This window comes from Protopterus annectens, chromosome 17.part0 (genome assembly GCF_019279795.1).
Source record: "Protopterus annectens isolate FY-2018-M chromosome 17.part0, PAN1.0, whole genome shotgun sequence".
In the NCBI taxonomy this organism is placed as follows: Eukaryota; Metazoa; Chordata; order Ceratodontiformes; family Protopteridae; genus Protopterus; species Protopterus annectens.
Genome location: NC_056751.1, coordinates 362,350,589 through 362,376,919, shown reverse-complemented (window position 1 = coordinate 362,376,919; position 26,331 = coordinate 362,350,589). Strand labels below are relative to the sequence as shown.

The 26,331-nt window shown below is 42.8% G+C and overlaps 1 protein-coding gene across 1 annotated transcript in view; it reads left to right on the top strand.

The window, feature by feature from the left end:
* Positions 1–26,331, top strand: part of CEMIP2 (cell migration inducing hyaluronidase 2) — a 939,901-nt gene that overhangs the window by 871,458 nt on the left and 42,112 nt on the right. Inside the window, exon 16 of the mRNA XM_044059182.1 lies at positions 8,077–8,302. Within this exon, the coding sequence (XP_043915117.1) occupies positions 8,077–8,302 (226 nt within the window). The remainder of the gene's footprint in view (positions 1–8,076; positions 8,303–26,331) is intronic.

The window sequence follows — 26,331 nt, the reverse complement described above, 5'->3', positions numbered from 1 at the left end:
TTTTTTGTGACATTTATATAATCAATTAAGGAAAGAATTCTTTTGATGTTGTCATAAGTGTTCCTATCTTTTATAAAACCTGTTTGATCCTCCTCTATCAAAAATGGTAGTAATTGTTTTATTCAAGCAGCATGTATTGCCATAAAAATTTTATAATCTATATTAAGAAGTGAGATGGGTCTGTATGGTGAACATTCACTGGGATCTTTACTTTCTTGGAGGATGACTGAGAATTCTGAGGATTCAGTGACTGCTCCCAGTATGCAGTTATCTGTAAACTTGATAAACCAATGGCCTTTGACATTTGCTTGTATTTCTGAGCAGTAGATGCCAAGCAGGACTGGGCTTGGTGCTGAATATACAATGGGAAAGTAGCTTGGGTTTCTGTAATTATTCACTGGAAAAGCAATTTTGAGAAACTGGATATAAACAATAAATGTGAAGTTGTTAAATCTCGCTGTTTATTCTCACTGATGGGTTCGGAGCTGTTCCCCGGCTCCGACATGGCCGATAGCAAAGCTCAAGGTTTGCCAGCAGCACGAGACCAAGCCCCTTATCCCATGATGCACTGCTGGAATTACCTCAGATTTAGTTTGCCGTGGCACAGATCTCGGTGTTCCAGATAGCTCGGACCAATATTTTGCGATAGATTCATCTATTTGCAAGTTTAAAAACTTTTTTTTCTTGACTTTCTTGTTAGGATAGTTTATATATATATATATATATATATATATATGTATTCTATATAGTTTTAGACTTAGATTCAGTTGTAGGTAAGTGCCCTGTGTTGGCTTGTTTCTTTTTTCCCATAGTGTTGGCCTAGTAGTTGGCCTTGTATTTAATCACATTCTAGGAGTACTTTGCTAGATAATTTCTTGTGTGTTTCAATTGTTTAAAATTGTTTAATTTTATAATAGAGATGTCTGATGAGAAAGAGATGCCACATCCTAAATCTGGCTTCAAAAAATGTCCGGATTGTGGACAAAAAAAGTCAGTCACTGACGGGCATGTTCAGTGTGTTTATTGTCTGGGGGCATTACACCTCCAAGACTCTTGTAGCATCTGTCACTCCTTCTCTTCCAGGGTTCTTTTAGAGAGAAGGAGGAAATTAGTGGATAGAGGTTTACTTCAGCACCCTTTCTTGGAAACACTGGATGACCAGGATGGTGCTAGTAGAGCCTCAATGTCATCTAAATCTTCAGGTGACTCAAAAGCATTGAAAAAGACTAACAAAATGGAGGGTGTAGGGTCATAGGTTCCACTGTCCTTGGAACCGAATGTCCCATCTGTTCAGAACCAGCTCACAGCTTTGGAGCCAGTTTCTGCGATTCCCTCATCTCCTCTGCTCCAGTCAGCACCCTCGGTGCACTCCTCGAAGTCTTCTGTCAGCCTGTCAGATCTGGATATGGACCGGTTGGTGCAGAAGCTTTTACGGGCACCAGGCCTTGCCAAATTGTTGTCTGCTCCGATGCCTTCGTCTGAGCCGAAGACCATTAACCCAGACTTGACTACTACTCCTCCGAGCTGTACTGGACTTTCGGAGCTGAAGGAGCCAGACCTGATGGTTGTTGAGCCTGTGGAGCCGAGACCTGTTCTGGTGTTATCGGTTCCATCTATTCGGACATCCACTGCGCTGACTGGGGACTCTAGGAGCAGACACTCTGTCGGGTCTGGAGAGGATAGTCGTACCGATTTGTCTGTGCCGACTTTTCCTCTCGGGGCTTCGGCTTGGATGAGCTCTGCTCCTACCTCGGGCTCAGAGCCCATGGCCTCTGTGCGGGAGGCTCAGATGGTCCCTTCGGATCAGTCTACCCCTTCTCGTTGGAGCCATGGTGCGTTCGATGCCATGAGGAGAGTCCTGTCTCCAAAGACATCATCAGCATCAGGTTTGACTTCCTCCTTCCCTAAAGCGCCTGTGTCCGCTCCTGCTTCTACTGGTCCTATCCAAGCATAGAGACCCTGAGCCTCAAGTAGCCCCACAGGGCACCCTGTGCTCTTCTGAGACCTCCCCAGATCCCCCCACTGAGGAGGCACCCAGGAAGAGATTGTGCAAGAGGAGGTACTTGGACTCCCCACAGGAGTCTTTGACATCTGACATTGACTTGGATGAGTTAGAAGGGTCCCCTCAATCCCCCTCTGAGGATATCTCCTTTGCGGAGATATTAGACGTCCTTAATCAGAGGGGCGGTTGGCAGTCCAAAAGCCCTACTGAAGAAGAGTCAGTGCTCTTGAGGGCTTTCGGGTCTCAACCTTCCACTTCTTGGATGTCTCCACCTTACGATGAGCTCATGGAGCTAATCTTTAGTAAGGTGTGGGAGTCTCCAGAGGCCATGGAATCTGTCCCTCAGAAGCCGAATAAGTTCATCTCTGCCCCAGTGGACAAAGCCTTTTTGACTAAGGGAGAGCCTGTTGATGCCATGGTGGTGGCAGCAGCCACCAAAAAGGAAAAGTCTGAGATGTCTTCATCTATCCATCCTCCTAACAGAGATTCTAGGATCATGGATAGATATGGGAAATGCATGTTTAGTTCAGCGACCATTTTCCTTCGATCACTGAACTATTTAACCCATTTTACAAGACTACAAAGTGATCTTCTGAAAGAGCTAGGAGATACTCTCCAGGGTACAGTAGCTGCAGGCGTTGCCGACAAAGTTAACACACAGCTCGCTACCCTAAACTCGATTGTGAACTCATCCATGAATCTCATATCTTACACAGCTGATGGTTTGAGTAGAGCCTCTAGTTCAGGCATTGCCCTGCGTAGACAAACCTGGATGCGTCTCTGTTTGCGGAGCCTTTCAAGTCTTGCTTTATCAACACCCCATTTAATGGTTCATCCCTGTTTGGGCCCAAGGTAAAGGAAACTCTTAACCAGGTGTGAGCAGAAAGGCAAGATTCTATCTGCCATTGGAGTCTGTTTTTCTACCCCTACTCGGCCCTGTCCCAAGGGTGGAAAGATGTGGTTTCGAAAAGCAGAGGGAGCCTTTCAGGACACACGTGGCGAAACCCCCTCTAGAGGCAGAGGACGGGGTTATAATGGAAGACACTGCCCACACGGCGGGGGGGGGGGGGGGTCCGCAACAGCAGAGTGACAGACGCCAGTTCTCTGGTCAGCCCTACCAGCGCTCCTGAAAAGGAGACCTGGCTGTCCAGCTCTGGAGGTAGTTGAGGGTCACTTATCTTTGTACCCAGAAGCCTGGCTAAGCATAATGTCCGATACCTAGGTACAAAGCTTAGTTTTCTAGAGGGTATTTCATACCTTTCTCTTCCCCTCCCACTCCTGTAAACAGAATCCCGGATGTTCCACCCAGTCTCAGGGAACAAGCAACTATAGAGGTCCGCAAGTTGCTAGAAAAAGAGTCATCCAGCCAGTCCCAGCAGACCAAATTGGATTCGGAACTTACTCAAGATTCTTTTTGGTTCCAAAGAAAACGGGACTGGAGACCTATCTTGGACTTCAGCAGACTCAACCAATTTGTAAAAAAAAAAAAAAGAGAAGTTCCGAATAGTCATGCTTCAGGCCATTCTTTCCTTTCTAGGGAAAAGCGATTGGATGTGCTCCATCGATCTCAAGGACGTGTACTACCACATAAAGATGGACAGATGCTCCAGAGATCACCTGCGTTTCCGGCTGGGAGCCAATCACTACCAGTTTCGAGCCCTGCCCTTTGGTCTCACTACAGCCCCCAGAGTGTTCAAATGCATGCCAGTGGTCACAGCTCACCTGAGGTGTCTAGGATTCCAGGTGTTTCCATATCTAGACGATTGGCTCCTCACCACTACCACCAGGCATCAATTGATTCAGGCAATACAATCTACTCTAACACTCTGCCACCACTTAGGCATTACAGTCAACTTTGAAACGTCTGCCTTGTCACCATCGCAGCATACCGTCTTTATAGGAACAGAGTTAGATACCTCACCCACCATTCTATGTCTTCCAGTCAAAAGGGTCTCACTTCTTCGCCAACACATCAGCGCATTGGGGTCAAAGAACAGAGCTACAGCCGCAGAGGTCTTGAAGGTACTAGGTTTGATGGTGGCAGCAATTATAGCCATTCCACTCGCAAGGATGCATATGCGAATTCTTCAATGGCTCCTGTTCACTCAATGGTCTTACCAGAAATTGCCAATGAACCATATGATCCTCATCACAAATTCTTTCAAGAGAGACCTTCGGTGGTGGTTGACGTCTCTTCATGTCACAGTAGGAAGATCCTTTGTGCCCCACCCCCAGTAGCCACTGTGACCATGGACGCTTCCCTGATAGGGTGGGGGGCCATTTTCAGGGTAAGACTGCCTAAGGCACATGGATGGATTAAGAGTCACACCTGCATATCAGTGTTCTGGAGTTGAGAGCAGTACTTCTGGCGTTGCAGTACTTCCAGGACTCTCTTCCTCTAGGGACAATTGCAATTCAGACAGACAACATGTCAGTGGTCTGGTACTTGAACAAACAAGGCTGAACCAAGTCTTATTCCCTTTGTCGAGAAGCCCTCAGGGTATGGCAATGGGCCGTGTCATCCCAGCATTTTCTATTAGCAACGCACATCCCAGGGAAATGCTGAGCAAGGCAATCCTTGTACCTCACGAGTGGTCTCTCAACCAACACGTTGCGGATGTGATTTTCCACAAATGGGGCCAGCCTTGCTGCGACCTCTTTGCCAGTCATATCAGTACCAAATGCAGATGCTACTTTGCCCTAATACCACCTCCGAGACATCCCCCAAGAAACGCAATCGTACACGATTGGCCTCCAGGTCTCCTGTATGCATTCCCACCAATTTCATTGATACCCAGGTTTTTACAGAAAGCAAAATCACTGGGAAGGACTGTTATCCTTAAAGCCCCCCATTGGCCTCGACAAATTTGGTTCCCTTTTCTTCACCATCATCTGCTGGAGGATCCATGGATCCTGGACCCAGTTCCAGACCTCCTGACACACCCGTCAGAGGACCTCCATCCTTCATTGCAGTCTCTGAAGCTGACTGCTTGGCTGATCACTTCCCCAAATAGCCAGGCTTCATTCACTCTCAGATGACACAAGACAAATTCTATTATCTTCTCATAAGCCATCCACCAGAAAACTATATCGCAGTAAGTGGAAAAGGTTCTCCATTTGGGCCAGTATAGAAAAAATTGACTCTTTCCAAGCTCCTTCGTCGTCCATTTTAGAGTTTTTGACAATGATTTTTAAGGAAGGAGCAGCAGCTGCCACAGTTCGGGTTCAGTTAGCTGCCATATCTAATTTCCACCTTGGATTCAATGGGTTAAATATTATGACCCAAGTTATCTAGGGTTTTTCTCAAAGGTATTTTTCACATGAGACCTCCTGTCAAAATCCCTTCTCCCTGGAATTTGAATTTTATGCTATCTCAAATAATTCTTCCCCCTTCGAACCAGCATCATCTTGTGATCTCAAATTATTGTCCTGGAAAACTTTTTTTCCAGTGGCCATTACTTCTGCCTGCAGAGTGTCAGAACTTCAAGCATTATCTATCAGACCTCCTTATAGGATTTTCCATGCTGATAGAGTATCTCTCAGAACAAACCCCTCCTTTTTGCCTAAAGTCTGTTCTGAGTCTAATATCAATCAGGTCATTGAGTTGCCAGTCTTTTTTCCCATCCATTCCAACAAATTGGAATACATGCTGCACAAACTTGATGTACACAGACAGCTCAGATTTTATCTTGATAGAACTAAGGATATTAGAAAATCAGATCAACTCTTTGTATCCTTTTCGGAGGCCAGAAAAGGTAGACCAGTGGCTAAAACAACCCTTTCAAAATGGTTATCGGATTGCATCTCATTTGTTCATGCAAATGCTAACGTACCTTTGCCACACAAAGCAAAGGCTCATTCCACCAGAGCCATTTCTACGTCTTCTACCTTTCAAGCTAAATTGCCCCTTGATAACATTTGTGCTGCAGCTACCTGGTCTAAGTCTCATACCTTTATCACACATTACAAAGTAGATAAGGCTTCCGGGGACAGGTCTTCTTTTGGTTCTACGGTCCTGAAAAATGTGCTCCCATGAGCCACCCAGGATTGCAGATGCTAGGGACGCTACCCATCAGTGAGAATAAACGGCGAGATTTAACAACTTCACATAAAGAAGTTATGTACTTACCATAACGTTCCATGTGAGTTGTTTATCTCACCTTTATTCTCACATCCCTCCCTCCACCCCCCTCCTGGCTGACAGTTGACCTAGAGGCTAGTATCATCCTGGTTGTTCTATACTTTTTATTCCTACTTGGGGAGTGCACCCCTTACATGGGGTATGTATACATGCAGCAAACAAGATCTGAGGTAATTCCAGCAGTGCATTGTGGGATAAGGGGCTTGGTCTCGAGCTACTGGCAAATCTTGAGCTTTGCTATCGGCCGTGTCGGAGTCGAGGATCGGCTCCGAACCCATCAGTGAGAATAAAGGCGAGATAAACAACTCACATGCAATGTTATGGTGCGTACATAACTTCTTTTTTACTGTAATGTATTGATTTTGGGCTTAGTGTTTTTAGAGGTTTCTTACAAATGTTAAGATGGCCACTAGTTAGCTGTTTTTAGGTCTGTAAAGTGGGTGTTTTTTATGCAGGTACGGTTATATGTATGACTATATACTTTTCAGATGTGAATTAAGTGAGTGAAAAATAATGGACATTGGGGTACTGTTTCAAAATGTTTCATTATTTGGACATGTTTTGGATGACATGAATATTGCAAACATTAGAAGAATATTAATTATATAATGTATGTTATAAATAACATCTATCTAAATGGTTTGCTCTGCAGTGACTTTTACATATTTTTTGGTACCTGGACAGTGAAACATTTTTTTTGGTAATGTTTACTTATGTCTGTGTAAACTGTGGAATGAATACAACTTTATGGATCTAGTAGAATTTAAAATGTCTATTATAATAGAAGAGTGTCCATGTACCGTACTTGTGCTTCATGGTAAAGAGTTGTTTGAAAGTGTGGAACATTTCTGCCTTACTCACGTGGAGGTATTGGGTTGAAATCATGTTATAGGTCTAATAGCTTTGACTATTCTGATGACAGTATAGTTAATCAAGTTGGGTAGCATTGTTTTTATAGAAGTATTAGGATTTTTTAAAGATTTTTTTATATAAATTTAACATATCAGTACAACACATTAACATTAAAAATAAGAGCAAAAATAGAAGTGGTAGGAATTTTTGATCAGAGCCTTATGCACATTCCAAGCATTAGAGTTAAACAGAAAAGTTCCCTGCCCTTGATGGCTGCCTCATTGACTGACCCTCTTGGTCATTTCTCAACCCCACCCCTCCACGATGGAGAACAAATAGGCCTTTTTTTTGCATTGGCGATACTTGGAGTTTTGACAGCACCTGATTCTGTGTGGTCATGGAAGCCTAAGTATTTATTATAGCTGTTTACTGGTGAGATAATATTTCCCAAAGTTTGGTAATGGTAGGAGTTTGTACAGGAGGCTGCTTTTTGTTGACTACTAAACAAATTAAAGTTTATTTTAGTTACATTAAGTTGTACTTGCATTTTCATGAACCAAGGAAATAGTTTAGATCATCTTGCAAGGCTCCGTGTTTCTTTAAGGTTAAGGGGAAGGTTGTCAGCACAGAAAGTCATTTTTGATGAGGTGGTTTTTAGGGACATTATTAATTGATTCTTGCTGCACTCCAGAAGAGGGTTTCTAGGTTCGATATTGCATTTTCATAATGAATGGGAATGCTTATTTTTGATAGAGGATAATGAAACCATCAGAGAGGTTCTGTAGTAAAGCCGATTCTTGCTCCATAGGAAATTAAGTGGGAGTAATGTCCCAGTTAGAAGGCCTTTATCCACATAGATTTGTATATTAGTACATTGATAATATTAAATGCTGAATGAAAACTATGATGGGAATTTAGCAGGTGACTATCCTTAATCTGCACACCACTTAATCCATAGCGTTGGTGAAAGATGTTGGATTTGCAATTGGCCTGAAGAATTAGCAGCGTTTAGTATGACATAACATATACAATGCATTCCTTGGCTGTTTCTGGTTTCAGGCATCTCACATTCCTTCCCTAGGTTGCTGTTCATCTACCTTCAGGCAAGAAATGAGAGAGATGGTCAGAGTTATTGTTCCTCTTTTGGCTGTGAACGTTTGAACATTACTGCTACCATTCGGTCAGAACAGGTCAGCAACTGCATGGCAGAAGTTGATCAGAAGTATAGGAAAACACCAACCATAATCAGTCCTGTTCCACTGAATAATTCAGTTTCAGTGCCGTGCAGAGCCTGTGGAACATCTCAGGTAAACAGAAGCTTTGGTTATTAAGTCAGACTGACTTACTTTTTACAGCTTTGTGTCACTTTATTGTCATATCATAGATTTGCAACATTTTGTTATACATTTCTTCACACTGTATTGAATATTTATTTAATATGCTGAGCTTTTCCACTTTTCTTGGTCTAGAACAGAAGAATGCTCTTACAAGTCTGCTGAACTGGAGTTCTTCAAGCAAACAGTAACACCTGACAAGGTGGGCATTACAGGAAAATAATGGACCATAGAGCGGTGTTGAGAGGCAGATTAAGCAAGCAGAGTGCCTCCCTATCCCTTGAAGGTCTGATATTTACCTGCAGCACCCACCCTGAAGGGTATTATACGTAAAAAAACGAATACCTATTAACACTTTCTTTTTTGCGCATGTGTCTTAATATTTAATTACCATAGGAAATGTTTTTGTTTTGTTTATAGTATTACGTAGTTTGCACACCCAAAACACCTATATTGAAAATAAGAGATTTTGAAATGTTGACTAACTTTTTTTTTCATGGAAATGTATTCATTTCAGTTAGTGCTGTATTAAAATAAGAATACTGGTTCTTATTTTTACTTAAGATTTTGTTTTGTTTACCTATGATAAGTGAATGTTTCAGTTTGATTTTCTCGTAACTTTTGTATCTGTGTTTGAAGTTTTACTTAAGTCCATACTTGGGTAACTTTTTTTTACCTATTAATATTGTGTGTCTGATATGTGTGGATGTGGGTGTCTGTGTGTGTGCTTGTGCATGCATGCCCACATGAGCTGATTCTCATATGTGGTTTAGTTCTTAAAAAATCAAATGCCTTTTTAACTTCCCGGTATAGTATTGATCAAAGGCCCACAAATGCAGCTCTGGTTTTTACTTGTGTACAAGAACGTTGAGAGGGAGATGGAGATTGCACATGTATCCCAGATGTTCCTGATATTGGTTCAAAATTCTGGTCTGGCTTTTCTTTTATTGAGAAAACATGATAAAGTGCTGCCTATATTTATATGATTTCCCTGATTGTATTGGAAGCAGATGGAGAAATTGAGACTTACAATATCAGCCATACTGTTTTTTGCTGTAAGAGAAATTTGTAGCTATGCAGATTGTAATCATTCCACTAATATAGCAACAGCCCCATTGTTACCTGTACCTTTTTAGGCTGCACTGCACTTCTTTCTGAAAGAAGTTGCTTTATTTTTCACACTCGTTAAGTGATGAAAGCAGATACAGCACATCAGCACAAACCTAGGGCAGAAGATCGCAGCAGGATGAGCAGTGTTTTTTTTTTTTGCTTGTGATGCCATCAGTTGCAGCTAGGAGGCTGTAGATGCCTGTGCCACGGAGCAGCTACATGTTTCATAAGAAAGAATGCCTGTCCAAGAATTCAGACTCTTTCTGATCATTTTAAGGGGCAAAATAAGTGCATGTTAAAACATGTCCCTTAATCATACAGTGCCTCTAATCGTGCCTAGCCAGCTTACATTATTAACAAATACAATAAAGAAATACCTTATTTTGACCCTTCTTCCCTAGAAATCCTTGAGAAGGTTAAAGGGAAAGGAAAAATATGCACTTAGATGAAGCACCTTTTTCATCCCCCAGTTCCAGAATTCAAACAATGACTTCAAGTAATTCAGGGCAGAGCAATTTAAGCAGGGAAATGCCTGTGGAAAGATACATGAAGAGGAGACCAGGGCAGCAGTTTGGCAGGGTAAGAGGAAGCAGATTCCCTGCCAGAGGAGGGAAGTGCAGAATATTAACTGTGCCACCATATTCCTCCACCATCCATAGGCACACTCATCTCTTGGCAAGAGATACCTATTTCTAGGTAAACTGGTTTAGACTGACATCGGAAAGATGATGCCCATAGATTCAAAAATAGAATTCAGAACATTTCTTTCTTTCTTTTCCTTCTTAGGAGTGCCCACTTTACCATGTTGACCACATCAACATAGGTATATCTGTTTTGGAGTAACTGTTAAGAATTGGGCCATGGAAAGTGTGCCTCAAAGAGAAGAAATTGATTTTTTTAATTCATAATTCCTTCAGTGCTAAAAGAGGATGATTCCTACAGACTAGTCTTTTACCTCTCCCAATTAAGCAAGCCCTTTCATATAAAATTCAGAATTTTCACACTGTAGGCCCTGCTTTCCTTGTTGTCAGACACATTTAGTAACCATGGATGTAAAGGTACTTGTGTATCTCCATCCACAGGGAGGGAAGGCAGATGTTCTTCCTTGGAACACTTGCAGTATTCCAGTTCTGATGTGTTATCCTGCATGAGGTAACCTGATGTCCAGCTGGTATACTAAAGCCAAAACCTTCCTGATGCACTGTACATTCGGCATATAACCTCAGCTCATGAACATAGAGGGATTCATAAGATCCTCAGACTTTGCTGCCAGTCTGAATGAGGATCTTTAATCCCATTGGTCCAAACACTACATTTTCATTGCCAATGTCATTGCCTAGACTTATTCAGATAAGTACCCCACTGGGGAACCTTCTTTGTTCATGTTTATTTCTGCATATGATTTGTTCATGTCAGCTACCCTGTTGGGGAACCTTATTTATTCTTGTTTTTTTCTGCATAGGATTTGATCATGTGAGCTAAAAGGAGAAAACGTGACTATGTTGGGCAGATTCCTTATGAAGACCTGACTTCCAATGTCTGCTTTGTTTAGGAACCGACCACAATTACAAAAATTGTAAAATCAGCCAGTTGTTGTCCCAAAAAAATCCTTTGCACCAAACGTTCCTCCTTAAATACTTACTTAGAGACCCAAAGTCTGAAATGCCTCTTGCAAAGCAACATTGTGTAGCCCTTGACCTTAGTTGTCCTATTTGCACCCAAAAACAAGATCAAGAAACCAAGGCTTGAATCTTCAGCTGCCACCATCTGATATGGATGTTCCCACCGAGATGCAGCAGGGATCCATGGTACATCAGACTCCTTAGACACATGCTTGTGTGAGCCCACTGGAGGCTAGTATGATGCCTGCTACCTGCACATGAGACCAGATTGAGCTTGTCATGATGTTAGAGAAGGGAAACCTAGGGTGATCATCTTTGAGAGACCAGAGGGCATACCTCATATTCTTATTGAGGAATAGTTACCAGGCACATTAATAGTGGTCCATCAGGGTTCTAAACCATAACACTTTGTTAGAGCAGATGTCCCACCTAAGAAAAAGAAACAAAAAAACAAGCCTGTTTCTTCTACTTGGATGTCTCCAGAAAAGAAATTGCTTGAATTTTCACATTTATTTATTTTACATTTGTTAACTGGGAGATGCATGTCCATTTTCAGTGGAGGCCCGGGGAGAAAAGCTCCACATGTGCAACAAAGTTGCAATCAGTAAAAGTTACAATCAATATTCATGGTTACATTGAAATTTAAAAATGTAAAAAATTAAGAAATATATATATATGTGTGTGTGTGTGTGTGTGTGTGTGTGTGTGTATATATATATATATATATATATATATATGTATATTATATATATATATATATATATATATATATATATATATATATATACACATGTTAACATTGGAAATTAACATTTTGTAGGTTTATAGTATGAAATATGTACAGAAGACATTACAGAGCACTGGAGTTTATAGAATGACATTTTACACAGATTGATGTTAAGGATGACAGTCAAGAGAGAGAAGTTGTTAGAAATTAGATGTAGAATGGTTAAAGAAATAGCCTTAGAATGGATAGGATAGCAAGATGTAATAGAGGGAATAGAAACCTAGTGTTAGAATGGCTTGGATAGCAAGTTACCATCCTTATAATATGCTCTAAAAGCTGTTGCAAAGTGTTTTTAGTCCAGGTAGGGAAGGTTTAGAAAGTTTATACATATATGTTAAGAAAGTTATTATTGGGTCTTTCGCCTGTTTCAGTTGTGTTTATATTGGGTTAGTCTGGGTTTAGACATGGACATAGCCAATGCTTGTTTAGGTGCTTTTTAGGGATATTTTGAATTGGGATAAGGAGGATGTAGTGGTAAGATCTGGGGGGAGTGAGTTCTATTTCTTACCAGAAGAGTTGGAGAATAATGATTCTCCGGCTGAGATGTTGGCTTTGGCAGATTGTACTTTCATTTTGTTGGATGAACGGAGAGATACTAGGTTGCTGTAGGGGGTGATAATATTGGTGAGAATGGGTACACTGTTATGTTGGTAGAGGATTTTATGAATAACTATGAGTTGGTTATACTGGAGTTGATTGGGTAGTTCTAGTCAGTTTAGTGTTTGAAGATTTTAACAGTGATGGGTTCTGTAGGCTGTGCCTGTGGCGAATCTAGCTATATTGTTATAGCAGCTAGTAAATTTGTTAAGGTTTGCTTTTCTTAGGTTTGCGAGGATGGGTGAGGCGTAGAGAAGGATTGATAGGAGATGTGTTCAAGCTATGGTTATTTTTGCAGGTGCGGTTAGGAAATGTTTAATCCTATACAAGGATACTAGTTTTTTGTTAAATGTTTTGATGGTTTTGTCTGTGAGCATCGTACCTTAGATTATTATCAATGATTGCACCAAGAAGTTTTTTGCATGGTTCTGGAGAGATTATGGTGCCATTTTTAGATGAGATTGTAATATTTGATGATGTGAATTTATAGGTAGGGGAGAAAAGTAGTAGTTTTGTTTTATTTGGGTTCAATAAGAGTTGGCGATTATTGAGCCAGTCTTCTACTTTGTTGACGGTGATTTGGGATAGGGATTATAGTTCTGAGTGTGTGGTGGAAGAGCAGATAAGGGTAGAGTCATCTGCATACTGAATACATATTGCATCTAGGATAACTTTGGGTAGGTCATTGATGAATATGGAGGAAAGGAGGGGGCTTAATATAGATCCTTGGGGGACACCAAGGGTGATTGGTAGCAGGGGGGATAGATTGTCTTTCCATAAAACAGCTTGTTGTCTGCCATGCAGGTAAGAGTGGAACGAGTTGATTACTGGCTTGTCTAGGCAGAGTGATTTTAGTGTGTCTAGAAGTAGGTGGTGGTTAACCATATTGAATGCTTTGGATAGGTCGAGAAAGAGGGCTGAGGAGAGCATGTTGTTTTTACGGTTCTGATTTATTGCATGAGAGAAGGAGAGAAGAACTGTGGTGGTACTATGGGCAGATCTAAATCCGTGCTGGGATGGGGCTAGGAGAGTGTTTTGGATAAGGTGAGTTAGGATCTGCTTATGTATACATTTTTCCATTATTTTGGCTAAGAGAGATAGGATGGCTATAGGTCTATAGTTTGAGAGTTCAGTAGAGTTGCCCCCTTTGTGAAGTGGAATAATGTGGGAGATTTTCCAGATGGAGGAGGACATAGGATTTGTAGGTAGTCCGATTGATTAGGATGGAGAATAGGGTATGCTATTTCATTAGCGCCCTTTTGTAGAAATTCTGCAGGCAGTAGGTCTGCTGACAGGGTGTTGGGTTTCAGTTTCTTAAGCAGAGATTTAATATAGTTTGTGGGGATAGGATCACATTTGAAGGGAAGTAAATGTTCTGGAGTGGGTGAGGTAGTGTTGGAGGTGTTGGGAGATAGATTTTTAGCTAGGGACTGGACTGTTTCTGTAAAGAAAGTATTAATGGTCTTTGCTACACTTTTAGTGGGTAGATAGAGGGTAGTTGAGGGGGTGGGGGTTGAGGATTTACCTGGATGGAGCAGTTTATTAAGGCCTGACCAGAATTTTTATGGTTGATTTTTGTGCTTTTTCTGTAAATTCGAATAGTAGTTTTGTTTATCTAGTGTAGTGGATTTTTTTTAGCCTCCTTTCTTAGTTTTTTGTATCTAATGTGGTCTTGTGGGGAATTGGTGGTTCTCCAGGAGTTCCTTGCTGCGTTTCTAGCAATACGTTTTTGTCTAGTACCTTTAGTTAGCCATGTTTTTGGTTCTGATAGTTCGTTTGGGAGCATGCCTGTCTAAGATGGCTAGGAATTTGGCATTGAAGTCTGAGACTGCTTCATCAAGGGGAAGTAGTTTCAGACTAGTCCATTTGCATAGCTTGGAATTTGGTCAGGTTAGTTTTTTGTGTTTCTAATGGTTTTAAAGGTGGTTTGGTGAGGCATATCCTTCTTTTTCCTGATTGTATAGGTTAAGAAGTGGTCACTCATGTCCTCAGGTAGGGTGCCTGATTTATATAACTGGGGGGTTGTTTATTAATATCCAATCTAGGATACTTTTCTTATTGTCGGGCTTATTGATTCTGGTAGGGGAAGTTATAATCTGGAAGAAGCCATGTAAGTTAATATGGGTGGTGGGGAAGTTTGATAAACAGGTTTTCCAGTCTATTGAAGTCTCCAAGAATAATAGATTCTTGGGGGTGATTAGTGGACAGCCATTGGAGGGTACTTTCTGAGGTGTCTATGTTATTACCTGGAGGAATGTAGGTACATGCTATGTTTATAGCTTTGTGGTTAAGTTGGACTTTTATGATGAGAGTTTCAGAGTTGCTAGTTATCAGGTTTTGTGGGGTACTAATGGTGAATACTTCTAGAGTGGATTTATACAGGATGGCTGCTCCACCACCTTTCCTGCCTTGTCAGTCAAGTTGTATTATATTGTAGATGGGGGGAAGAATCTCATTATCAGAGATAATGGGTTTGAGCCAGGTTTCTGTAAGGCATAATAGGTCAGGGGAGTGCATGTCCAGAAGAGCATGCAGATAATGAATTTTATTCTTTATACTTCTGATGTTTAGGTGACAAACTAGTAATGAATTAGGGGCATTATATGAGTTCTATAGGTTGGTGTCAGTGCCCTAAGTGGGGTTGGTGGTATCAAGTATGTTTGGGCCTGGGTTAGGGTGGATATCGCCATTGACTATAAGGTTTGGTAGTGGCTTCTTTATTAGTTTGTGGAATTTTAGTAGGAGTTGATGGTAGTATTTAGTGGTAGGCTTTATATAGGTAGCTTGTATGGAATGAAGAGGTTTTGGAGTAGTAGAGTTAGAGAAAAGGAGTGTTAGTAATGGTGTGGGGTAGTGTGGTTGACTGTTAGTGGTGGTACTAGATGTAGGATACTGTGGGATAGGTAGGTAGTGGCGTTCATAGGCAGTGAGAAGATAAAGTATAACGAGTGGGGGTAGGAGGTAGTGTAGTAGTTCAGGTTTTACTGATAAGATGGGAGTTAGTGTAGACATTGTGGGGTAAATAGTATTTGTGTTATGGAGTGTAGGTGGGGAGATCTAAGAGTGAGTATAGGGAATGTAGTGGGTTGGGTGTGGGGGGTTGTGTTTAAAGGCAGAATATGTTTTGGTTGGTTGTGATGTGTGTGGGTGGTAGTTAATGAGGGGGTGTGATTTTATGAGTATAAATGTAGGATTACTGGGGGCGGGTGGGAATTAAGGGCAGAGTAGGGGAGCGGAGTGAGCCCGCAGGGCGAACGGAGCTGGTAGAGCCCAAGGAAGGTGTTTTTTCAGGACATATTAGGTTGGAAACAATCGGCTATGTAGATAGCAGGGCAAGTAGCCAGAGTGCACAGAGGTAGAGTATAGGCTGAAAGGACTAGAGGTGGGGAGGCAGATGTGGTAGTGGGGGAGAGGAGTAGAAAGTAGAAGTAAAGAGTAAAGATAGTTGATCAGGAGCTACTCAAAAGGCAGGGGATATTAAGAGGATTCAGGCCGCCATCTAGTGACCAAATTCTGTAAGTACAGCAAAGGTCCTTGTGGAGCCCGGGGCTGGGAAACCTATGAAATTTGGCTTTATCGTGGCTTGGAGAAGGGCATAGAAGGCTGGATAAGTGGTTACAGAGAAAGGGGAAGGGTGGCTGCTGCAGTATCACAGAGCACGTTCTAACCACCTAGCAGGGTTGTGGGTCTAGTGTCTAAATTTAACAAAACTCAATAGTACACAGACATAGTTTAGTATAAATTCCCTTGGAACTGCAGAGGTAATTCTTTCAGGGGGTAGGTTTAGCAGGACCTTGGCAGCGTAAACCTGGCTTCTTTACCACGTCCAATAGGTTGTAATTTTACCTTTTGCGTAGGGCAGGGAGGTTTAGTATAAATCCCCTTGGAACTGCAGAGGTAATTCTTTCAGGGGGTAGGTTTAGCAGGACCTTGCCAGCGTAAACCTGGCTTCTTTACCACGTCCAGTAGGTTGTAATTTTACCTTTTACGTAGGGTTAGGGGGGTTTAGTATAAATTCCTTTGGAACTGCAGAGGCAATTCAGCGTAAACCTGGCTTCTTTACCACGTCCAGTAAGTTGTAATTTTACCTTCTGCGTAGGGCAGGGAGGTTTAGTATACATTCCCTTGGAACTGCAAAAGTAATTCTTTCAGGGGATAGGTTTAGCAGGACCTTGGCAGCGTAAACCTGGCTTCTTTACCACGTCCAGTAGGTTGTAATTTTACCTTCTGTGTAGGCCAGGGAGGTAGGTGGAAGAGACACTGAGAGCAGAGACACACAGAAGCTGAGTGTAAGAGCAGGGATTTTAAAGATCTGGCCACATGGCCATTTTGTGTTTGAAGACCCCTTCCTTCCTCACCACTTCTTCACAAGCTTCCATCCTCTGAAGAGGCAACACGAATCCTCTTTTAAAGAAGTGGAGGAATGTCCTTCAGATGAGGATTTTTTAGCTACTCATCTTAGAGCCATTCCTTGGACAGCATGCTTCAGATGAAGGGACTTGTAGCCCGAGTTCCACGTAAAATAAATTTGCTTTAGGGAAACTACGGGAAACTAAAGGAAACTAGTGACGATGATGTAACCTTTTGAATGGGAATCCAGGCAAGCCACTGAAGTGCAGAAAAGATACTATTATTTTCTTGAAGTAGGTCCTCCTAAACCCACCCTAGTTCACCCTTCTTGAATGTTTTTGAATCCACTTCTACTTCACCTGATTCCCAGCCCCAGCTCCCAAAAAGCCTGATTGTAGTGGACCCTTCAACTTTTTCTGTCTCCACTGATAAGCTCACACACCTTTTACCTTTAAGTAATACATTGCCATCAGATAGAGGCAGCAAGACCATGCACAGCTATTGTAAAAAGGTGTACACCACTGCCATCTTGGTTTTTAGGGTCCTACATTTTCAAACTCTGATGGTCCTCCATTCTGGGGGAGTTAAATAAAACTATGGCTAATTTAGAGAATTCTAAGCTTAAGTCACTGGCTGTGTCCATGCTCAGTCAGACTACATGTAGCTATGGTGCTGCAGAGGCATTTTCCAGGGCTGCAGCCACTGGCTGTTTTATCCGCAGATTGGCTTTACTTTGCCTTTAGTTTCTCTGAGGATATCAATGCCACAATGCTGGATTCTTCCCTTCATAGAGACGTTTTGTTTTCCCCTATTGCAGCCAAACTTTTTAAAACTCTGTAGAAGGAAAAATTAATGCAGTATTTCAGGCATACTTTTCTCACATCAGTCCCTAGATGTCAAAGAAATCACCCTTCCAAGCCCACTTTCTTTGTCCATAGAGAGCAAAAGCCCACTCAAAATGGCAGAAAGCAGCCCAAGAAAATGTTTCAGGAGAAACCTACCAAATATAAACTTAAACCAGGGAAAGTCCCCCCCCCCAGATAAAACCAGCCTCTGTCTTGACTTCTGCCTCACCCCCTCCCTCCTCAGTCCAAAAGCCTGCTTGTCCAAAAGACTCACAATCTCTCTTCCAGCTTGGGAATTCATCACTACAGAGGAATGGGTCTTGTCCCATTATTCAGCATGGCTATAGAATGTCTTGAAGGTAACTCCCCTCTGAGGGAGATCCACTTTCCCTACCAGTCAGCCCCACCTCATCCCACTCCTCATCTGGGAACTATAGAACCTTTTCCATCTCTTGGCCTGGGAAAAGGTTTTCATTCAAGACTCTTCCTGGCTCGCAAGAAGGAGGGTACTTGGAGGCCACTAGCAGACTTGTCTTATCTCAGTAACTTTCTGGAAGGGCCGTCTTTCAAGATGTTCTCCTTGCAAACTCTACTTCCTTTTATTCTTCCACAAGCTTTTTAGTGCCCTTGTCCATAGACTTGACATCCATATTCATCCCACCTGTAGAAAACTCCTCAAATTTTCTGTTTTTTTTTCATTGCACTTTCAGTTCCCTGTTTTACCCTTTAGTCTACCTACTGCTGCCAGAGTATTCACGAAGTGCCTTGCACCAGCCATTGCCTTTTACAGAACCCAGGAAATACAGATATTTCCCTATCTGGATGATCTTATTCAGGCTTCCTCCCAAGACACCCTGCAGTTACACCTCAACTTCACAATGTGCATTTAGAAAGAGTAGGTTTAACTTTCAGCCTCAAGAAGTCATCACTGATCCTGTCCCAGAATCTTGTCTTCCTTGGCTGCAGACTGAATACATTGTCCTTTCCCCGCTGAGCTACTTCCAGTTCTTGCTTCTCCTGAATTCATTCTCAGCAAGAGAAATCCTACAAACTTGGACTACATGGCAGCCCCAATACCCATGATTCCATTTGCCAGACTGCTTATGAGAAAGAGCCAGTTGTACTTGAAGTGTCTTTGGTGTTAGCACTGTCACCCACTGAACTCCGAAATCCCTTTCCTGTCATTTCTGAAGAAAGAGTTGCAGTGGTGCGTTTCTCAAATTCGGCTCAGTCCACGACCACCAGTCCACCCTCTCTTACCAGTCCAGGACCTCATTACAGATGCTTCAGATATAGTTTGGGATGTGTAGATGGGTACCACAAGAGTTCAAGGCTAGTGGTCCCCCAGTGTGATAAAGCAGCACATCAATGTGAAGGAAATGAAAGCCCTTATTCAAGCCCCTGCATGTGTTCTCCTATTTTTGAAACCCAGGCCCTCTCAGGATTTTCACAGACATGGTCTTAGCAGCTATGTAGGCTAGCTCTGCTGGCATGGGGACTACACAAAAGCAAAAGTTGTCACTGCAGGCTGTTTGCATTCCATTAGAAGACAATGTTCTCACAGTCTCACTAAGCAGTTCCATGGAAGATCCTCATGAATGGATGTTGAACAGAGTTGTCTTCCAGGACATAGTCTACAAATTGGATACTCCTCAAGTAGATCTTTTTGCCAGAGCAGACTGCTCAAGCTGTTTAGTTCCAGGGCCTGCCCCTTGTCTCCAGGCCTAGAGAGCAGATGCCATGTCCTTCATTCGATGAAGGGGGGGGGGGGCGCGTCCTGTATGCCTTCTCCCTTCCCCACTAACCCCAAAGGTTCTCCTATAGCTCCATAGGGACAAACCACAAATCTTGCTAGTGACTCTGTTCTGGCCTAGGCAGCATTGTTTCCCCCTTAATCTCCACCTAGTCAGGGACCCGTTACTACCAGTTACCCCACAAAGTAGACTTATTCACGCAGAAAAGGGCAACCTGATGCATCCCAATCTGCAGGCCCTCAACTGGACTCTTTGGGTAATAGAATCTTATAGCAATAACCGACAACGTCGGTGTGGTATACTGAAATTTACCCACAGTTGGCATGGTTTAACCACAAGGGCAAAGCCCGAGTGATTAAATAAAGCCAACCGTGGGTAAATTTCAATATAGAACAACCACAGAGTCGGTTATTGCTATTATACAATGACATTACTTAAAAAAAAATAAATAAATACTTACCTTTCTTAAATAATGTCTTTGTATAATGGCGCATTACTGTTCTTCTGTTGCTGGTGGTGTACTGCTTCCTTGTTTTTATGTACTGTACATGCATATGAGACTTGCGTTCTCATGCATACCCAGTACATCAGTGCTCGGGAAAGTAAGCAACGGAGAAAAAAAGATCTCCTTTGCTCTGTTTTTTTTAAATTAAAAAAAAAAAAAAACGTTCAGGAAGCTTAGGGTAGGAGAGAGAGAGAATGGAGGAAATACAAGGGAAATCAGGTATGTGTCTTTAGATGTTCTTCGTCTCACATTGCTGCAGTCATAACCTGTGGGTAGTCCGCTGTCCTCGGTCGGCCCGAATACCAAAGTGTTAGGCTGGCGTCGGTCATGGTCGCTCAGAGCTGACGTCAGTACGCAGTAGTACTTAAGCGCATGACCGACGCCATATCCTCAGTCTTTCTTGCCGCGTGGTCCGAAGCAGAAGCAGCGTTTGCAAGTGCCGTTCGGCGTTCTGAAATTTTCACTTTTCGAGTTTCAGACCGAAGACCAAGTTGGGCTAAGTACCCCGTTGGGGAATATTTTTGTCTTTTCTTGCCTCAGTTAATCCGGATGTCAGAAAAAGTTAATAATTGTATTTCTTGTGGGAAACAGATACCTCATAGGGACTATCACTCTCTGTATTCCTTGCTTGGGGCCTGAGCACGACGTAGTCGGGTGTCGCTTTTGCGCTAGATTTAATAAGCGCACCATAAAACGCAGATTAGACTGTGCTAGGCTTGTTTTCGGTAAGCGGTGTAACTACAACATGCCGTCGGATCCTCCGACGCCCGCTACCGCAAAAAAGCAAAAAGATAAATCGTTAAAGTCTAAACAGGATGAGTCGTCCATTGCGGACGCCGGTTCTATGGAATCTACGGTTGAATCTGTGGATCCAGCCGAGGTCTCGGCGGAATCACAGGGGGAACCTTTACTATTACAGGAGTTAGCCTCTCGGGAGTTAGGTCAGGCCGAGGGGGCTTCTCAAGTTTCTGTGGTTCCATCCTTACAAAAGGTTATTAGGCCTTCTACTTCTGTCACTAAAGGCCCTGCTAAAGCTAGACCTGGTCTTTCTGGTACAGGCATCAGCCCTAGTTCTTCGGGCTCTGTTCCTAAAAAACATATGTTAAAAATGGCAGAGGATTTGATTACTTTAATCAGGGGTTCCATGCCCCCTCCAGAGAAGAGGCCTAGGGTGGAGACAGATTTAGAGGGTTTGGAGCATTCCTCAGATTACTCTGAGTCTTCAGCTGAGGATATTCAGGATTTTCCTCCCTATTCTGATTTGGATGCAGAGGATTCCTGTCCTTCTGCTTCTCCTCCAGAGGATTTTTCTTTTTCTGAAACCTTGCACTCCATGAGGGAGCATTTCAAGTGGGAAGGTCAGGATTTCTCAGATTCTCGTAAGAGGCTTAGGGAATGTTTGTTTTTGCCACAACATAGACCTTTGGCTATTCCCCCTGTTTTAGATGTTGTTCAGGATGTTTTTTCTGAAGCTTCCCTTAATCCTGATTTTTTACTCCCTGCCCCTGTCAAGCCAGACAGGTATTACAGAGTTCCAGAGGCACATAAATATTTGTATAAGAGTCCTAGAGCTGACCCGGAAACTATTATTCAAGGGCCTAAGGGTGTCAGGGCTTCTGTAGTTAAGAATCCAGTTCCTCTGGATAAAGATTCTAGAGCTTTGGATAGGTGGGGTAAAAAAGTGTATACCTCCTCCACGCTAGCTATGAGGGCTTTGAATTGCCAGTTTCATATGTTGAAATATCAGAACTTTCTGTTAGGTCAGTTGAAATCTAAGGTAGATGCTTTAGCTGAGGGTATAGAGTGTAAGGAATTGCAGGACTTAGTTCATGCCTCAGATCAAGTTGGTAAGCATTCCTTACAGTGTGGCTTCGATGCTCTTCAGGCTTCTTCCAGGGTGGCTGCTACTGGTTCAGTTATTCGTAGGCATGCCTGGCTTAAGGATCAAAATTTGTCAGAGCATGTTAAAGCTCGAATTTTGGATGCTCCTCTTCAATCTGAAGTTCTTTTTGGTTCTCCTGTGGAGTCAGTTTTGAAAAAGATGGAAGACAAAGCTAAGTCTATGCAGACGGTTAAGGAATTTTTGCAAGTGCAGCCCCCTAAGTTTAGCAGGAATTGGCCTGCAAGAGGATGGTCTTACCCTTCTTCCGATTTTCAGTCTAGGGGCAGGTCTAGACGTGGTAGGGGCAGAGCTCACGCTCAGGGTTCTTTCAGACCTAGGACTTGGAGTTATCCTGCTCAATCTTCTGGGGAGGGCAGGGGTCAGCCTTTTCGTAAACAGACCCAATGACCTGTATCTCCAGCTGCCAGATTCTTCCTGTCTGGCAGCTCCTCTAGGAGGAAAGTTGGCACTTTTCAAACTGAATTGGCATTTGGTCACCCAGGACAAATGGGTGTTGGACATAATAAATCAAGGCTACAAGTTTTATTTTCACACTTTTCCTCCTTTCAAAGGCATGCCAGATGTTCCTCCTCAGCAAAGGCTGGAGGCTCACAAACAAATTTCTTTGCTTTTGCAAATGGGGGCAATCCAGGTGGTACCTCCGTCAGAAGTAGGCCTAGGGTTTTATTCTCGCCTATTCCTTGTGCCAAAGAAAGGAAACACTTGGAGGCCAATTCTGGATTTGTCCATTCTCAATACATACCTAGACATTCCAAAGTTCAAGATGTTTACAGCAACTTCTGCCTCTGCTAGGCAAAGATCCCTGGATGGTAACTCTGGATCTCAAAGAGGCTTATCTTCACATTCCTATCAGGCCCAGCTGCAAGAGATTCCTGCGTTTTCAGGCTGGTACTTTTCATTATCAGTTCTCTGCATTGCCCTTTGGCTTATCTACTGTGCCCAGGGTGTTCACAAAGGTTCTGGCTCCTGTGATAGCTTTCTTAAGACTGAGAGGAATACAAATTTATCCTTATCTGGACGATTGCCTGATTCTTGCTCAAGACAAAGACAAGTTACTTCAACATCTACAGTATGTAATGGCAGTTTTAAGGTGCCTAGGGTATTCTGTGAACGAAACAAAGTCCAGTCTAGTACCCTCTCAGGACATGTGCTTTCTGGGTGTGAGACTGAACACAGCCTCTCAGATGGCTTTTTTGACCCCGGACAAACAAAGAAATCTTCACCTATACTTCCAGCAATTATCACTAATGTCCAGGCTGACTGCAAGGACAGTCCTTCAAGCCTTGGGGTTCATGGCATCTTGCATTCTGGTACTTCCCAATGCAAAACTGCATATGAGGAAGCTACAATGGTATCTCAAAAGTGTATGGACTCAACACTGCCACGGTTTGGACACTGTCATTCAGATGATACCTTGCATCCAGAAGGAATTCTTGTGGTGGGCTCAGGAATGTCACCTAAACAAGGGACTCTCTGTGACCCGACCAGAGGCGAGTCAGATCTTAAAGACGGATGCCTCAGACCTGGCTTGGGGAGCACACTTCAATGGGAAATGGATTCAAGACACGTGGCCTCCCAGACTACAGCATTTGCATATCAACATGAAGGAGATGTTAGCAGTCCAATTTGCCCTGATGGCCTTCAAGGATCTACTTCAACCAGGACAGGTGTTGATTCAAACAGACAACACAACTGTCATGTGGTACATCAACAAGCAGGGGGGAACCCATTCTTACCCTCTTTGCAGACAAGCTATGATTTTGTGGGAGACTGCTCTCAGTTTGCACATCACTCTTCTAGCACGGTTTCTGCCAGGAGCACAGAACTCCTTAGCAGATGTATTGAGCAGACAAATTGTGGATCCCCATGAGTGGAAATTGGATCCTCACGTATTCCAACAGTTGACAGTGGCTTGGGGAACTCCAGACATAGATCTGTTCGCTTCTCCACTAAATTTACAACTGCCAAAATTTTGCATAAAGATGTTTCACCCAAAAGCTTGGAAAGTTGATGCTCTATCTTTCAGTTGGAACAACCTTCACGTCTATGCTTTCCCTCCTCTGCCTCTCCTCCCCAAGGTACTCTTGAAAGTCAGGCAGGACAAGCCTTGCATGATTCTAATAGCACCAGATTGGCCACGTCAGCACTGGTATCCTCTGCTGAGGAGTTTAGTTCAGGAGCCTCCTTGGCCTTTGCCACCAATTCCTCACCTGTTGTCTCAGTCAAGCAATCATTTTCTCAATGTCAGGGTACAGTCCCTGCATCTGACAGCCTGGCGTATTCTGTTTTAGACCCTGGGGGGGGTCTCAGCTTCCTCAACAGGTTTTGAATGTCATTTTGGAAGCCAGACTGCCTAGTACTAGAAAAGTTTATGCTGATAATGGAGGAGATTTTTTCTTTGGAGCACAGCAAAGAGCTTTGATGTCTCAGTGCCTAATTTGAGTTTTACACTACAGTACCTTACTGAATTACTAGACAAGGGTTTGTCTTTTTCCTCCGTGAAAGTTCATGCTGCAGCCATTTCTGCTCACTATGATTGTGACCCTCCTTTATTTTCTCACCCTTTGTTTAAACAATTTCTTAGAGGGGCAAAAAACATAAGACCCCCACGTAGAGCTCCTACTCCTTCCTGGGATCTCAATTTTGTGTTGGAAAAGCTTACTTTACCTCCTTTTGAACCTGCAGCTACATCTGAGTTGAAGTTTTTGTCCTGGAAGACTGCTTTTTTGTTGGCCATTACGTCTGCTAGGAGGGTATCTGAATTACAGGCTCTCATGGCAGTTGAACCCTTCCTGATATTCCATAAGGATAGGGTGTCCTTGCGTACTAACCCTACTTTTATGCCTAAAGGTATTTCTAATGTGGCCTTAAACCAGTCTATTCATTTGCCTACTTTTTATGCTGATCCCCAAAACAAAGGGGAAAAAGTCTTGCATTCTTTGGATATTCACAGGCAGTTACGCTATTATTTGAGCAGAACTAAAGAATTCAGGCAGACTCAACAGTTATTTATTTCTTTTGCTTTGGGTTCACAAGGGAAGGCTGTTTCAAAGCAGACTATTTCTAAGTGGATTGGCCATTGTATTGCTTTTTGTTATTCTCATCATGGAAAGGATGTTCCTGCTGGGATCAGACCTCATTCCACTAGGGCTACCGCCACATCTACTGCCTTTTTAAGGGGGGTAGCTGCTAAGGATATTTTGGAGGCAGCTACTTGGAGTTCAGTGCACACTTTTACTAAACATTACCATCTCCCTCTTTATTCTAAGTCTAGGGCTGGGTTTGCCACTGCAGTTTTACAGGGCATGTTGGCAGCTCCTAATGCTTTTTAGTTTGCCAGCCACCCTTTACCTTTGCTTTGGGATTCTACCCACAGGTTATGACTGCAGCAATGTGAGACGAAGAACATAGTACAGTTTTGTACCTACCATAAATGTAGATGTTCGAGGATCCACATTGCTGCAGTCCAATTTTCCCTCCCTCCTTCCCCTCTATAGTTTGGGGTTGCTGTGTTTCTTTTGGGATAATTATTATTTTATCTGTTGGTTGTTGGGTATTTTCTATTTTGGCTATGGCCTTTCCTTTTTAGGCCTTCTGACATCTGGGGCAAGAAAGACTGAGGATATGGCGTCGGTCATGCGCTTAAGTACTACTGCGTACTGACGTCAGCTCTGAACGACCATGACCGACGCCAGCCTAACACTTTGGTATTCGGGCCGACCGAGGACAGCGGACTACCCACAGGTTATGACTGCAGCAATGTGGATCCTCGAACATCTACATTTATGGTAGGTACAAAACTGTACTTTTTAAACAACGTACCTTATTTCCCTTGTATTTTCTGCAAGGTGTCTCTCTCGTATGTCCGGTGTCCGGACTACAAATTTTGTTTTTATTTTTGTTAAAAAAAAGTTAAAATTAAAGAATAATCCACCGGAAATATGTCCGTTGGTATACATTGGGCACACTGGTTGGGCTGGCCAATCAGCATGCTCGTTTTAGAATGTTAATGGCCAGTCATTGTATAATAATCCTTTTAAGACACCAGCTTTCAGAGGATGTGCTTCAGGAGCTGAGAAAAACCAATACCAAGAAAACCTTGCATCTTTAAGTGGAAAAGATTTTCTGTGTGGTGTCTTAAGAAGAATGAAGGGCCCCTTTTTGGATGGGTATTCCTGATATTCTATCTTACTTATGTAATTTACTCAAAAGTCGACTACTGTATTCCTCCGTCAAGGCACACCTGTCTCCTGTTTCTGCGTGCATTCCTTTAAACCTACCTTTGCTTTCCAGAGTTGAGGACAAACAATTTTAAAAGGTACCCTTCATTTGAACCCGCTTAGGAGGTTTGTTCTGCCTCCCTGGGATCTGAACTCTGTTTTGGAAAAACTTACTTTGCTACTTTTTGAGAACCAGCAGCCTCTGTCTTATTAAAATTTTGCATCTGGAAAATGGTTCTGCTGGTTGTTCTTGCCTCTGCAAAAAGAGTTTGAGCTACAAGCCCTAATCTACAGAACTGTGGTGAAAGA